The sequence below is a fragment of the Pseudoliparis swirei genome, chromosome 9 (assembly GCF_029220125.1).
Source record: "Pseudoliparis swirei isolate HS2019 ecotype Mariana Trench chromosome 9, NWPU_hadal_v1, whole genome shotgun sequence".
Taxonomy (NCBI): Eukaryota; Metazoa; Chordata; class Actinopteri; order Perciformes; family Liparidae; genus Pseudoliparis; species Pseudoliparis swirei.
The window spans coordinates 18,872,939-18,890,120 of NC_079396.1; the positions used below are offsets into that span (position 1 = coordinate 18,872,939).

Genomic DNA, 17,182 nt, shown 5'->3' on the forward strand with positions numbered 1-17,182 from the left:
AGGCAGCTCAGCTAATCGTCTCAAGGTGTCAAGCCTTCAGTTTCTCTGTTAAATCAGCCTGTCGACAGGCCCGCAGCACTCCACTTTTGCCTGAGGTATGGCAAAGACCCGTGTGAGTACAAGCTGCAGCCGTCCCAACGACTTCATCTCGCCGCAGCGCTGCTTTTTAGATCATTTGTAATTATCACCTGGTCGTGTGATATTGCGGGGAATTGCACTCTGAAAACTCACAGCTCATTATACTCTCCTCTTCTCTCTGCTACAGATGTGCAACATCTCCTGTCTGAGCACACAGCTCGACCTGCTGCTGACGCTGAGAGAGCTTCCGATCAGCATGAACGACCTTCAGCCCGTGAGTCTACACAATCACCTGAGAAGCCAAATCAAAGGTCGAATCACAAGTTGAGCTGTTTTATAGTCTCTTCCCTTCCCACAAGATGAAAAAGGCTAAAACCAAATTTATTCCATAAGGCAAATAATGTTCACATACATCGTGGCTTAAGTGAAAAGAACAAGCTTTATTTTCCTCCAATGTTATGTTTGAAGTAGTTTCTGTTCTATTTGCTGGATAGGTAAGAGTCTTGAAAAGAGAAAGGCATGAGAGACACTTTAAGACACCTCTCTTAATTTGAAGGAGGAGAAAAGATGGATCTTAATCAAATCAAGTCCCATTTTTCTGTAGGTGGTGCACAAAATACAACGTTTTATCTTCATCAAAAACCCAATGAAAATCCACTTTGGGCTTCTCACAAGGGATAGCTGTGGAAAAATTCATGAATTTAACTTAATTCAACAAACTGCTGGACCCTCTTCAAAGGCAAGCACTCAGAAAGGAATACAGATAAAATGTAATAAAGAAAATATACAAAGTTACTATTTAATTATATATATATTTGCATTAACCCTTACACATACAGTTAAAAAGTGAGTATCTGGACATTAACATCAGAATCAGAATCAGCTTTATTGGCCATGTATATGTGCACATACATGGAATTTGACTCTGGTTTCATTGTACACTCTCATTGTACGTACATGTAACAGGATCAATATAAAAAGAGACGTTGAAGACATCAGAATAGCAACAAAAATGTATGTACAATATAAAACAACATAAACAACCAGTGGCGGGCCGTCAGGGCCAGCAAGGCCTTCTCTGCTGGCCTAAACATCATCAGAATATATATTTTTTTCTAAATATATTTTCCCACAAATATGTATTCAATGATTCCCCAGAGTAAGTTATTTCTCTAATTTTCAGCGTTCCTCTTGGTTGCTGCTGCTGCCCCAGGTTGAGATTTGAGGCTGGTCTTTATGTGTTTTTATTTTTATCCAATCATATTCAGCCATCGTGTAGGGCTAGGGGCTAAATCTTCCCCTTAGGCCTTCAGAATCAACATTGCGGCGCTGGTAGAATCATGAATGGAATGACAATGTTGTGTCATGAATCAGTTTTTAGAGTTAGCCTGCTAGGGCAGCCTAGGCAACCCGAAACGCAGGAGCGCCCAGCTGCAGGCCTGGCTTTGATTTGATTGGATTATTAATTATTGAGATTGGGAGGGGGGCATGGGAGGGTAGATGCAAAACCTCAGAACTAGGAAACTGAATTTGATATAGGAATTAATTCGCGGACTCAAAGCTGTTTTTCAACCCACAATGGCATACTTGAAATCTGCTTTGGCTGCGACATGCCCTGTTTAGTGAACAAACTAGTGCAAGTGACTTTTTCTTCTTCTTTTCCCCCGTGACGCGCGCACATACAGCGCGCGCGCGAGAGAGAGGAGAGAAAATGACATGCTGTTGTGTAGATACGATCAATATCAGACGGCTGTTTAGTTTAATAAATGAACAAAGACGTGCTATAGAGAAAATGACGGGGGCGGGCTAATTATTTTTAATGTCATGCGATCTACCAATACTACGCCGCGATCGACGTATTGAGCCCTCAAAACAATGGCATCGATTAATTCGGGTGGGACTGTGTAGGACCTCACTGAAGGCCCAGGCCCCAGGCCCACGGCCCGCCACTGTAAACAACAATAGTGCTAATGGGATGTTAGTGCAGAAGAAAGTGGTGATAGTGCTATATGGGATGTGTCTGACTGACTGTTCATCAGTGACGGCCGGTGGGAAGAAGCTGTTCCTGTGTCTGCTGGTTTTGGCGAACTGTGCTCTGTAACAGACTAATTGTTAATACTCTTAGAGCGGCAGCGAGGACTGCAGCGTGTGATACTGCAGTCAGTATACCAGTACACCTCCCAGCCCATGGCTTTTTATTTTTTGTATGCAATTCTCTCAAGCCTCTGTTCCTTCCTACATCAGTGCTTCAGTCCTAATCTCTTGTCTGCTGACTGTTTGAGAACATAGAGACACAATGGATGAGGATTATGGCACCTTAATCCATTGATTTTTGCAGTACTTTCTCTTTGTCTAAAACACAGAGAGAAACATATTGAGCGCTGGAAAGATGACTCGACAAAAAAAGATTAGCAATGTCATTAAATTTCAATTTACCCCCGACTTTTTCTTTTTGATGTTGTTTCTCTTTCCGCTGCATTCCATCTTGGATTTATTTACAAAAAAAGCTCATTTTTGATCACACCGTGGTATTTCCGTGCCGGTACTCTGTGGCAAAAATATGTTGTTATCTGAGAAACAATCCGGAGCGTATCACAAGACGCATGAAGAGGTTAGGGCCCTCTCTATTGCAGAAAACTCTGAATCACTGGATTCTCTAACATGATGGACTTCTTAAGGCAAAAACATTAAGGAGGATTTACTCGTCATCTGACATACATAGATTCTTTAAAAAGAGAAAAGGAGAAGTCACACATGGCTGGATGTTTCTCACCCATGATGCGCTTGTTGGTGCTTCGTCTCACTGCCAAGTTGTCAGGTTAGATTTCTGCATTGTGGCCCTGGCTTCTTCTTTAAACTGTTTGCAACCATTTCCAAATATAAATAGGAGAGGCAAAGACACAGAACCAAAGCCAGTGATGCAGTAGATCGGGAGGCAACCCCTGAAGCTGTGATGTAAAGTAGTGAATACTTAACAGTTTTATCAGTTTGAACTCCTTCTTTTGTTATAACTGAAGTCAAAATGAGAAACAAAAGTATTATTAGCTACTTTAATGTAAAGTATTTCAGCGATAAACGGAGAATGTGGCTGGCATATAGTCACGAGAGGGATTTAAATCAAATCCTTCAGATCTGATTGGATCACTAAAGCAGCTCATGGAGCTGTCGTGAGACACCGGGCTGCAGACCGGCCTCCACCTCGCCCCATTATCACCCGTGGAAGCGGGGATGCGCCGGTTTATAACAGAGGTGGAGAAGTTGACATGCAACCAGTTGGTTTTCATCCTTCAAGTCTTTTCATTTGTTAATATTTTTAAAAAACATTTTTGAAAAAGCAGAAATCTAACCTTTGTGTCACGTCTTTTTGAGTGTAAAATGAGCTCACAAAATAACAATGGTACCAGATTGCGAAGAAGTCACAGACCTAGGAAATGTACTAGAACAAGATCATGTTGTTACAGTACGCTTTAACAGAAGCGTTTTCAACAGCACTTTTGGATTTTACAAACATTTCTGCCAACACATCACTTCTATGACATTGCTCTGCTAGCTACGACCATGTACCCACAAGCGCTACATGACCAAAGTGGTTAGCTAGTTGCCTCAAACCACATATGATTGGACACATTTTTGCTCAGGCATTTATGGCCAAGATTAATCATCCAAAATATTTAAGCATTTTACAGAGAAAATTTGAATATTCATATAAAACACTCAAATACTATTTTTTTTCTATGTAGTTGTCATATTCCAGGAGATAAGTGAGGAACTTACACATTGTGTTTTTAAAGTAACCCTCTGCTTTCAACATAGTGTTTACAAACTGTTCTGTCATAGTTGCACGGTAGCTTTTGATTTAACATCAATGCCAAATCAGAAGCAGGTTACATGACGTTGAGCTGAGCCGTTTCATTACACATTATAATAGGTTTCTGCAGTGGTACAGATGGTTCTCTGCTAAATTAGTAGATGCATGTCACTGGATATCTACTTTCTCTTCTGTGTAATCGATACTGTCCCACTTTCAGGTTTTGGGAAGTTATTCTTAAAACAGGAGCATATGGTGGAAGTGTTGTTGCTGGCTGGCTTTTGGACGAGCTGACTCTTTGTCAAGGACTATGATTCCCACAGCATCAACTTATTTTCCCCCAACACATCATTGGCAACACCTAAAATCCCATTTTCATTTCTTTTTGGTATAATTTCTATCCATATTCAACAGGAGCTGTTCATCGCTGGTTGGGCAGGGAAACTGCGATATTCTGGAGGGATATTTGCACTTGACACAATTGCATACCAAATAATGATCTTGCCAAACAACAAAGCTCTGATTGTTAATTGTATGAGGTCAGATGAGGTGTTGTGATTGCTGTTATTCTTGATAATGTAAAAATACTGAAGCTGTGAGTTATTTTTGCCAGCACTTACAGGCCCAATGAATGAAAGTCCCTGCATGCGGTTGGATTGCAGAACCAAATGATTTTGCTTTGTGCCTCTGTGTTTGTCTTTCAGCTGATTAACCAGAAGATCAGAATGTGCGCGCAGCTGAACAACTGCAGGGCATTTGTTTCCGTGCTGGAGTACCTCCTCGCCATTGGCAATTACCTCAACGAGAACACCAGGAAGGGAAAGGCCAAGGGATTCTGCCTCTCCTCCTTAACTAAAGTAGGACTCTACCCCTGTTACCTGACCTTTGATAGAGTTGCTGCACAAGGCTAATAAGACTACTCATTGATATACACAGCAGGGCTTCTCTGCCTCTTGTTTTCCAACTTTCTTTTTTTTGCACAAGTTCACTCAGGTCTTTAACAGTTCTTCTGACGAGTGTGTGTCTATGTTGCTACCCGGCGTCACAGGATACATTCAACTCTGCACAGAGTGTGTGGCCATTCGTGGCCAAATCACTTAGAAGTACACAATCCTGAACTTTTCATGACACAAATGTTTGAGTCAGGTTTCCGGTTTATTTGAAGGGAAAATGTTTACCTTTTTTGGAGACATGAGTATTAACTGTTGTGCTGATAATTAAGGCTCTTTCCCACTGAGCAATGTCCTCGGCTCACTTTAATGAAGCAGCGGCCTTGTTCCCACAGAGATGTTTCCAGGCCTAATTGAGAATAATAAACTGTTGCTGCTCGAGACAGGCTCCCATCAAATTAATGGCTGACTGCTTCCCAAAAACAAATGCATCTAGGTTATCTCAGATCATTACATTACATTTAGCTGATGCTTCTATCCAAAGCGACTTATAATCATACACCGTAGAACAGCTACCGGAGCAATTCGGGGTTAAGTGTCTTGCTCAAGGGCATCCACCGATGCTCTTATTGAAAGATGGAACTGGTAACACTGAACCGCAGTCGCCCACGTCATCTTTTGGTTCATGTTCCTCTTTTCTGAGTGTCAACCCTTAGTGCATGTTTTGTATACAGTATGTAGTCCTCGGAGACTGGCTGGGGCCTTAAATAGGTAAACAATATAATCTAGAAAAAGACTGAGTGCCTATCACGGTGTTAGTGAGGTCAACCAAAGGGATTGTTAATGTTTTCTTTTAAAACATTAAAACAAATGCTAATCTTTAAAAGACAGAAATATATTTATCCTAATGTCCAGTCAGCTACATTATTATAGCCTCATTCATTTGTTATTCTAATAAAGCAACACATATGTTTCCGGGCTTAATGAATGAACACTTTTATAAATGTTCTTTATTGACATGAAAATGTAGAGACAATGTAATTTTAAAGTTTAAAATGTCCTAGAACGCTTTATTTTCATCATCAATCATGCAAATTAATTTCAGATGCTCCAAATCCTGTTTTTATGAAATAAAAATAAATTTGATGTCATAGAACTTCCTGCTCAGTAATATAATAGCTCAAATGCACAAGAGGGCTGATTATCATTTACAATAAGACACTATATGTTTACAACCATGAAGGCAAACTCAGAAAAAAATCATATATCAATATGATGGAATAGTGGCAGAACAATGTGCCGAAGGCCACCACGGTCTCCTAGCTGGCTACTTTCGCCCAATGGTTGGCTTTTCCATTTCCTTGTGGAAAGAACTGTTCCTGCATTTGTAACAAAACTATTTGATTTAGTGAAGCAAAATGGAGAAGGGCCCTAACATTGGTCTTTGACTGGGGCCTCCAAATCAAAGTGTAAGCAAAGTTATTTAAAATAGAAAATCCTCGGTACATCTTTATTGAAGATATTAAAACACAACACAATGGAGATGTTGTTTGAACGTCATTGTGCAGTGTGACAGGTAAGTACAGGTGTGTACAAGCCGGGCCCTTCTTCTCAAGTCTGTGTTGTCTCCCTCTCCAGCTCACCCAGCTCCGTGGGAAAGACAGGAAGTTCACTTTGCTCCATGCCCTTGTGGAACAGATCATGTTGCATGAACCGAGCCTGGCCACTTTTACCCAGGAGTTGGCAGAATTTGAAACTGTCCCAGGAGGTATTTACTAATCAAGATTTGATTGAAAAAAAAATAATCAGTGTGTTATTTTTTAATGTAGGTCTGTTGATTGAAATGTGTATTTTCTGTCTTTTCCGCTGCTTTTGTTTCTCTCTCGGTTGGATAGCTTCCATCAAAGGCCTGACCGCAGAAGTAGATGGTGAGTAGATCACATTTTACTACTGAGATCACTGTAATACTGACCCTTACTTTTCATGTGCCAAGGCCACATTTACTAGATATTTCTGTAATTGTAGTTTTAATCTACTTTGTTGAAACAACCTGATCTCATTGTCAAAGGAAATATATGAGCCCAACACAACATATTGTCTCGATGATGACTTACAAGCAGTTGCTACAAGCACAAATACGGCATTTCACAGGATCACACCGGAGACAGCATCTGATTTATAACAGCTATTTGTTTCAGTGGTTGAATATGATGGATGTTAACGAAGGTGTGTGGGTGTGTGTGTGTGTGTGTGTGTGTGTGTGTGTCTGTGTTGCTTCAGTCCTGAAGAATGAACTGCAGAAAGTCATTCAGTATAAAAAAACGTACAAGAAGATAAATGCTGGAGTTCATCACCCAATCTTCTCCAAAGACCTGAAGGTGAAGTAGTGTTTATTATTTATCAATGCATTCATATTTAAAAACAAAAAAAGCAATGTGTCTTCTTGGGAAACAAAGTATTGATTACATTGCTTCTTGTTTACTAATCTGCTTTGTCTTCAGCAAATAGTGCTCTTCTTCTCTTCTCTATTGGCACATTGCTGCACTATTATTATTACAAAAAGTATCTCTGAAGGATCTTTATGGGAATGATCCATGTGTGTGTAGCCTAATGTGTTTCCTGAAGCCATTCAGTAAACTGCAGCAATCTGTCATAGGCTACGCCACGTTAGTGCCGCCGTGGGTCGAGCTTGGACAGCTGACGGCGAGGCCGGAGGCACACATACATATGTATATGTATGTATGTGTATATGTGTATATGTATGTATGTATGTATGTGTGTGTATATGTATATGTATGTATGTGTATATGTGTATATGTATGTGTATGTGTGTATGTGTGTATGTATGTGTATATGTGTATATGTGTATGTATATGTATGTATGTGTGTGTATGTGTTTATGTGTGTATGTGTATATGTGTGTATGTGTGTATGTGTGTATGTGTATGTGTGTATGTATATGTGTGTATATATATATGTATATATGTATGTATGTATATATGTATGTATATATGTACTGTATCTATGTATGTATGTATATATGTATGTATATATGTATATATACATACTGTACATACATACATACATATATACATATATATATATATATATATATATACATACATACATATATATATATATATACATATATATATACATACATAAATATACAAACATACTAGGCTGCCCGGTGCGCGGCAGCCTGAGAGAATGGAGAGGTCAGCCCCGCTGGCGCAGCCTCGGGCTTCGCTGTCAGTTGTCCAGGCTGACCCGCGGCGAGACTAAGGTGGCGTGCAGTAGCGTGCTGCCGCAGTTATCATGATATGGGCAACAGACCGCTACACAGATTCTTTAGGGATGCTACAACAAGCTAAATGTTGCGTTGGCTAATGCAAGTAACTCGCTCGATGAGAAAGGAAACAGCAATTATTTAGAAATGTTTTTAATGTTGTAATTTAAGCTGAAATTAAATGGATTTCTGAAATGATGTGTTCACAATTTGCATGGTTTAATTTATGTTGTAATATGCTACTATAAGTTATCACATTACTGCCAGTTTATCACATACAATACAGAGGTGAATAATTAAAAATAAAAATAAACATTGGACCAAGGCAATGCCACTATTGTATTCTGGTCGTTAATTGCTAATGACCCCAAGGGTGGATGTCCTCCCTTGAAGCAGCATTTTGTTTTGGACAATCACAGATTGGCATGAAAATAAAAAAAGGCTCCATTAAATTAACATAAGAGGTCCGACCCTCAGGGAGGACAACACGATGTAAGCTATGCAGCGGTTGACCCACAGCAGCTATAGCAGGACAGTTTGAGCAAAGATTGACTGAACCGATGAAAAAACTCACCAGGACTTCATTGTGCTTTTCTTTATACTCTAGGCTTCAATTGAAAAATATAACATGGATCTCTCTGCACTGACGAAGACATGTGAGGAGATGAAGAGACTCTACTCTGTCATACTGGTAATCCATGAGTTATTATTTCAATCTTTTTTTTGTCCAGTTTCACAGACAGATAGTTCTCTGTGTCTAGATGGCCCTCTTCAGTTATTTGTCATATAACAGTATCTCCCCACCCACACACTGGTAGAGTACATCATTTCACGAGGAAGAAGTCTCTGAGGATACTTTTCTCTCCGATAGGCGTCCTTAAGGGCTAACACAGGGAAATAATGCATCTGTAGTGGCATTTAACAGCAAACATCAATGGGTTGGTGCCTTGAAATACTCTATATTTACTCCTTTGGATCATTTCTTTATCCTGAACCTTGAATATGCGATGTCACATCAATGAATGATCTAACAATGTATTTGCCCATAAGGACTCAAACCACAACATTCTTTGGTTTATTGCATTTGTGGAAAAGTAGTTAATATTAGAAATAATCCTTTTGCAATTCTTGAGATCTCATTTTAAATATATTTGTAACATGTTACAATTAATTAATTCATAGTTACACTATTATGTAAGTACTCTGTGGGTTTGACTGGACTCTGAGAACAAACATTAGTATATTCTTATGAGTTTTTCTGAGAAGTTGACTTGACTTAAGGCATTTGTGTTGACATCATATCTCTCAGATAGAAAATTCCTCTGTCACACATCTCAGATTTAGTGGAGGTGCTGGTCCCTGTGTATTCTTTCATGACATCGTCTATAAAGGAGGACATTTCATTTGCTCACCGACTTGGTTCGATTAGGTTCATCGAGCTCAAGCCTACTTTTGACATCTTAACAGGTGCTATGTCTTTTATTATATATATATAAGTACCCACCAAAAACAATCAAAACAAAAGCAATGCCTATCTTCTCCTCTCTCCTCTCCCATATCTCTATGGACAATATATCATCATAGAGAGTACAATTACCCTTCCCACTGTGTTTGAGCACTGAGATATTACGGTGTGTGTTGTGAGTTTTGGTACTGGTAGGGAATTGGGTTATATTAAGCCCACAATTAGATCCCCGTGTACTGAAAACCTTTTTCCCAACTCACACACACGAGTAAGCAGAGGGGGAGGGGACTGAACACAGTCAATGCTCTGTAGTGAGTGCACAAAATACTGGGGATATCTTTTCCGGACTCAGTTTTACAGCCTTGTTTTTACACCCAACATTGTCTCAACCCTGAAGCATCCTTTCCAAAATATCTTTATCTGCATCGCACCTTTGTGACTGGTGGAGATGTTCAAAGACAAATCAACAAGGGGCAATGTAAGGGTTTCTACATGTCTTTGCTTTCAAAGGAAGAGTTGGACAGTAAATATAAAGTTACGCCCAGTAGCTGGTTAGCTTAGCTTTTCATAAAGACTGGAAACAGGGGAAACAGCTAGCATAGGTGACTTCCTGGATCAAATGATTGCCCTCTGCAAAGAAAGTAGTTTGGTTCCTTGACCTGGCTTATTGTGCAGCTTTCTCAAGTTTCCAGTCGTGACATACATATGAGTGGTTTCTCCTCACCTATGTATTAACAAGAAAGCTAATAGAAGTAAGATTGGAAACGATATCCAACCACAATCAGGCGGCAAGCTCCGGTTCTGTTGTGTGAAGCCATGCGGAACTGTCATTTAATGATTTAATAATCTACCAAAATAATTACCCCACAGACTGGTTTGGTTTATCATACTCAAACTGGACATTGTAGCATAAAAACACCTTGGAGAGTATAGACCAGACAATCCTCTGAGGAAGGCATCTTCACCCAAGTTAGCGTATTTCCCAAAATGTCAAACTATTCCTTTAGTGAAAGATACTGAGATAAATCCTTAATATTTCATTGTTATTTATTATTAGTCTTAACATAAATCCTTCCTCCATGTATTTTTGAAAATGGTCCAGTGGTTTAGTGGCTGTGGCCTTTTAAAATGGAACAATTTGACCTTTAACTGTAGTTTCCCCTTCAGGCCATGAGTTGTTTTTAACCATTAGGCAGCAGTGACAAAATGTACCATCATTCTTGCACGTTTAAATGATAGTTGGACCAGTGGACATATATTTAACCTTCTGAATATATAAGATAATTCTTCTTACTGCGAACAATTGTGTTTGAAATGTACTTTTTCAAATTTGAGCAAATTCCTATTAGTCCATTCTGTCGTCTATTAAATACCGGAGCAGCACGCCATCAAGCATCAGTTTTCTAAGTTTAGACTAAATCAGACAACACAGTTATATATATATAAAAAGGTTAAATCCAAAGGATGTAACCTTTATGCATCATCCCAAGTGACTTGCTTCTCTTCAGTCCCCCTCCAGTGCCAACAATGTGCCACACTAGCTAATAGTTAGCTTTGAAATGGAGAATGCCAACATCAACCAACAACACTTTACACATTTTGTCACTGTATCCTGACTTTCAGTAGCGGCTGTAGAAACTTTAATTCAGCTCAAAACCAACTGGCATCGCTAGCAAAATACTGTCCAGCTTGTGAATTACTAGTGGCTACTTCGGGGTATCACTCCAGAGTTATCAATCAATCAATCAATTTATTTGTCACATGAAATCATACAAGATACAATTCCAGTTATTCTTTTCAGTTTCTTCAACTTGTGCAGTGGAGATACACTATTATTTTTTATCCAGCAGCTCATCGATACTTTCCAAATGTTATCCAACGCAATTGATCAATTCCTTATAGCGAAACCATTTGACGGGGGTTGTGATGCTCAAAACTATTTATCCACTGTTAAACAGCCGGTGGGCGACCACAGAGCCTATGGTGTAAGAACAAGTCTAACTGGAAGACACATGCAGCACTGGCTCAGGCACACACAGAAAGCAAATAAGGAGAGAGATGGGGTTGGAAGGCCCGTAAAAACATTATTGCTGTCAATCAGCAGCATGCAAAGTTCCCAGAATGCCAGATGGCTAGTACATTATTGCTAGTTAGTAAACTGTTGGCTGTAGTAAGTAAGTGTAATTCACAATTGAGCATCAGAACCATTGTTAATATGTGCTCTAATGGTTATATGGGGTTAGAGAAGGGTTTATAGTAAGGATGGCTGCCCCCAAAAAAGAAAGAAAAATCACACAAAAACTGCCAAAATGGCAACCCTAACATAATAAAAAGTCAAGAATAGCTTGAGCCTTGGCTATAACCTGCATAGTCAACACTCAACAGCATGCAATGAGCCAATAAATACACTTAGCCACCTTGACCGTTTCTGATGAAGGTTGACTTGAGAATTAAGAACACATTTCTTTGCCAGCGATCCTAAACCACCTAAGGGTAAGTATTAATTCAGCAGTGCATGTCTTCCTTGTCGTATAAGTGCACTCAAAGAATGGATTGCATGCTGAGGATGTATTTGAGGTGATTATTTCAAACCATTGTGTGAAGAATTTGCATGACCCAGGCACCAGTTAACTTATGAAAGGAATTTTAATATTTTTCATTAACATCAAAAGGTCTCATAATGTGTAGTTGCTGTCAGAAAACAATTTTTAAATTTTTTTGGTGACTAATCTTCTTTTCTTCTTGTCAAGGTTAAATTCGGTGAACCGGCGGATCAAGACTCTCAGGAGCTCTTTGGGTTGATCTTTAACTTTGTCCACGAATTCAAGGAGGTCCATGCTGAAAGTCTATGAGTTATAAAACAACTGTATAGAGTAGAAACCGCTGAGACAGCAGATATGCTGATTAAACAAACCAAACAGGCCTTATTATCTTTACCATATTAGTGGTAATATAATAAAAGTGAAATGATGCATAGGTTTATAGTTTTCGGAGCTGTTTGTATTTTTTATTCTGTGTACAGATATCTTATTCTACAATAAGTTATGGATGTTATTCATTGCATAGAAGTGCAGTATGAAGTATACAGCGTATGCACCTGGGCAATAGGATGTCAGTGTAAATCAATTTTGTGAATATCATTCATGTCAGAAGTTGGTTTGATTTGGATGAACTTTTATTACATTACATTTATTTTGAGACTAATGGAGGATTTGCAACTTGTGTGTTGTAAGAAACACATGCATGCTAAAATGTGCCGCTGATACACACAGCTGTCTACTGACAGAGAAACAACAACAAAAACATCACTTTGGAGGCCCGCTGAAGGCTGGTGTACTTTGAATGTCTGATTATTTTGAAAATTGAATTGTGCTGTGGTTGGGGACGTTTCCTATTCCTGTGTTCCTGAAGAGCTCCGAGGCCGCCTGTGATTAAGGAACATGTACCCCTGGGCCACGACGAGAAACACAACATTCCTCTAAAGACAGAAGGATATTTTCAGCTCTGGCTCGATCCAAGCGGCAACCTCCGGTTCTGTTGAGTGAAGCCATGCAGAAATGTCTTAACACTTGCATTATCTCTACTGACCAGCAGGGGGCGACTCCTCTGGTTGCAAAAAGAAGTCTGATTGTATGGAAGTGGAGAAGAAAATGACTTTACTTCTCACTTGATTTATTCCCTCAGTAAACATTGTAAACATAAGTGTGTGGTCTCAATCCATAGTTTCAAGTCTTCTTCAATACACAATGATTAATTTAGTAACTTATGGTCCCATTTAGAGTAAAGTAGACCATAAAGCGCAGGACGCACGTTAGTCCACAAGCCAATGGTAATCACGGCCCCTGGTTGCTGCATGCGATCACATGACTGTCTCAAAAAGTTAATTGATAAAAGCACTATATATATCTCAGGATTATGCACAGAAGGCACATTTGCTTTTAAATACTCATTTGAGTATATATTTTGCAGCCAAATCATATTGTTTACATGGTAAGAAACCTTTGTTTTCTTACAATGCATGTCATACATCTTCTTTCTTCTTCATACATGACTTATTTCTTTACAGGGCTGCTTGTACAAACACAATAACGCTTACAGATCATTTCAATCCCTCATCGCCGTTGTGTAGGTTATAGTTTATGGCCTTTACCAGTTCCCCCTACAGTCTGTGGGCACATCTATGGTTGACACCTGTTGTCTTTTTGATTCTTCACAATACATTTAGTTTGTGTTGGAGTATATTGCAGGGCACAGTGCAGAGAGCATAACTACGGCGCCCAACCAGAGTATAAACAAAGCTTTTCAGTCTATGTTTAGAACTGATTTATGTGTTATACATGGGATTGTGTGTGACATTTTAATCAGTTGTCAGCATAATTCCTATATAGTTTAACTGAACTGAGAGGTTGTAAAGAATCACACCGCTGAGAGGGCAAAAAAAGTTTCTGATTTTCTTGTAAAAGGAAAGTCCACTGATTGTTATTAATAGGTTGCATCAGCAGAAAACAGGGATTCATTAGCTGGAAACCTATTTCCATTAAAACAGGAGATTTTATCTCATTATTTTTTTAATTTCCAATTTGTCAGAATTGTAGCTCGATGGATCATTAAGGCAGTTTTTTGTACAGTTTTTCGAAATTAAAAAGAGATAAGTGACTTCACATTAAACATGCACACAAAATCTACTCAAAGTCACTTTATATTGTACAGGTTTCCATTTTCTTTGTTACTTTGGAATTGGCTTTACTTACACATAAATATCACAGTTATGCATTGAGGGAACACGATGCATAACAATCTGTATGCTGCACCTTTCTTGTAGCATAAAATACATTTCCGTTTCTTTGGGCTCTCTTGTACTTCAAGTCATCACTGGGGATTTATGGGTACAAAAATAATACTTTTGATTTGACTGTTTACTCATTTACACGTTTCCCTGAATGTCAGGATCGTTTCAAACGTAAAACATTGAGAACTTTTCAAATCCCGTTTTGGACGTACATTTCTCTTCAGCTGTACGTTAAATTGGATTTAACTGTAGGCTACAATGCAAAGATTCAACCATTCAGCACTACATGTTCTCCTTCAACCCTAAACAAATTTAAATGCATTCAGGTTTTACACTGCTGCTCTTTGAGCAAGGCACTCATCATGTACATGCGTCAGTGGAAAAAGTGATTTGGCCAACAGACTCTCACAAGGATATAGAATAACTAGCTAGTGGTGAAAAGTAGCCGTGTACCGGGGACCTAATGTCAGGGTCGGTTACTTCCTGGGATACAGGCTCCATGTGCAGCTACACATGAATGTGTGGTGGAAAAGAGGATTTGCCTTATTCTTTATGTGCTTAATATTATATTCATTAGTCCATTATTCCTTGTGGTGCAGACTCTATCACACAAAACAACATTCTAGCAGAGAGAGGGAGAAGCGGAGAGAGAGAGATACAGAGAGACATAGAGAGAGAGAGATACAGAGATACAGAGCCAAAACAAATCTTTGATCATAAAATCTAATGTTACTGACCAATTCCAATGCTGCATTTAGGAATCACTTTTTAATCAAGACTATTTTTCTAATATATATCGTAGCCTAAAGTAGCCGACTGGACATAAATGTGTAGTTCGCTTATGGAAAGCTCCAGAAGCTGAAACAATAAGATGTTGGTGTGAAGGTGTTATTATCAGTCGCCCTCCTGGGAGAACACACTTTTCCAACATGTTTGCAGAAGAAAACAAAAGTTTCACATTTGCAGTATCTGCAGTATAATAAGAATAATAATAATCATTTATTTTATATAGCGCTTCTCAAGGCACCCGAAGTCGCTTTACAGAGTCCAGAGTCCAGTAGTCATACACACACACAGTCATACCGGTGGTGGTGAGCTACATCAGTAGCCACAGCTGCCCTGGGGCAGACTGACGGAAGTGTGGCTGCCAATCAGCGCCTACGGCCCCTCCGACCACCACCAACATTCATTCACATCCATACGACAGAAACAACTTGACAACAAAGTAAATATTTGCTGGTTATTTAAAATAAGCAACTGTTTGCTAATGTGTCAACTTTAAGCAGTGATAATGTTGTAGTTACAGCTTTTTGCGCTGCCCTAAAGAGGCCAAGATATCGAGCTAGATACATTCTTAAGTTGTTGATTCTCAGAAAAGCGAGTGGTAAAATCTCCCTGTGAAGAATAGTGGCCGCCTCAGCCAGTGTCGCTCTGATTATCTGTGGCCTATTGCCCATTGTATTCCTTTAAAAAGTGGCACATGCTCTACTTTGGATTTATGTTCAATTAGTGTAAAAAATATATACAAGACAGATTACCAAAGCAGCTCATTATGTGCGACAGGGCTGGATAACATCGCCAGTGTGTTATATGCAGAGTACACACTCCTGCTTTTGACCACCAATTTAAAAAAAAATTCTTTATCACATCCCAGCAGTAGGTCTGAATGTCTTTTTATTTGTCCCTTTCAGATGATAAAATGTTCAGAGTATCCTAAGAGTTCAATAGTTTCAACACACACAAACAAAAATTGCGGATTGTTTTGCCGTAACCGGTTTCCTAATCATTGAACTCATGGGACACATGAATGCTTGAGATGATCTTCTGTGTTGATCACGTTGAAAAAAATGTTCAGTACTCTCGCCTCTGAAAACTCCCTATTGTCATGGAAACATATTGACATGACCAACATTAGACTCTCAGAGCTTCACAGTCACACACAGCTCACAAAATGTCAGCTTTGTAAAGTGGGCCGATGAGAACCACCTGCGGCTGAACCTGGCCAAGACCAGAGAGATGGTGGTGGACTTCAGGAGGAAGGGGCGACAGCCTCCTCTGAGTGGGGTCCTGGTGGGGACATGGGGAGAGGGAGGGAGTACAAAGTACCTGGGCGTCTCCAACTGCCGACTGAACTGGCCAACCAACCAACACGCTGTTTACAAGAGGGGATGAGTCCTTTCTTTGATCCTTCAGCGATCCTTCAACGTGTGCAGCAGATGCTGGAGAGTTTCTCTACTGTGGCCAGTGGCCTGGTGTGCTGCCATGTGCTGCTGGGGGCAGCACGGCAGCACACACCACCGCTTTAAAAACAAACTTTAACTGAGGGAAGGGCTGGCTCTGGCTCGCTGGAGCAGCTGGAACAGGGGGGGGTGGGTGGAGAGAGGAAGAAGAAAAAATCAACTTCCATATTGGACAACCCACACCCCCTCTCCACCTCCTCCACAAGGACAGAGGTTTTCTCTCCTCGCCTCCCTCACGCCGCTGCCACAAGGAGAGATTACAGAAATTCATGCCGACGGCTATGATTCATACAACAGTTCATCTCTTGCCAGATCACCCATCAACCCTTCTTATTTTTTTTTTTTTTTTTTTTTTTTTTTTGTTGCTGCTGCTTGACTGATTGCTAATAAAATTTATATTAATAATAAAGTATATATCTATCTATCTATCTCTATCTATTCAGGTCAGGGAGTCATCCATTCACAGATGGATAGATGTCCAAAACATTGTGTGTGATGATCGAAGCTGGATTTGTTCCGTTGTTTTCAAGGATCTAAAACATCCAATCCAAAAAACAAATATATATATATATGTATACATATATATAATTGTAATTGATGTATTAGGTATAGATAGAGTACAT

General features: G+C 39.6%; 1 protein-coding gene across 1 annotated transcript in view; it reads left to right on the top strand.

The window, feature by feature from the left end:
- LOC130199649 (uncharacterized) overlaps positions 1-13,232 on the top strand; it is a 28,079-nt gene extending 14,847 nt beyond the window's left edge. The window contains exons 11-17 of the mRNA XM_056423331.1: positions 266-352; positions 4,591-4,743; positions 6,415-6,544; positions 6,672-6,704; positions 7,057-7,154; positions 8,673-8,756; positions 12,281-13,232. Coding sequence (XP_056279306.1) covers positions 266-352; positions 4,591-4,743; positions 6,415-6,544; positions 6,672-6,704; positions 7,057-7,154; positions 8,673-8,756; positions 12,281-12,382 — 687 coding nt within the window. The 3' untranslated portion in view covers positions 12,383-13,232. The remainder of the gene's footprint in view (positions 1-265; positions 353-4,590; positions 4,744-6,414; positions 6,545-6,671; positions 6,705-7,056; positions 7,155-8,672; positions 8,757-12,280) is intronic.
- Positions 13,233-17,182: the final 3,950 nt, after the last annotated feature.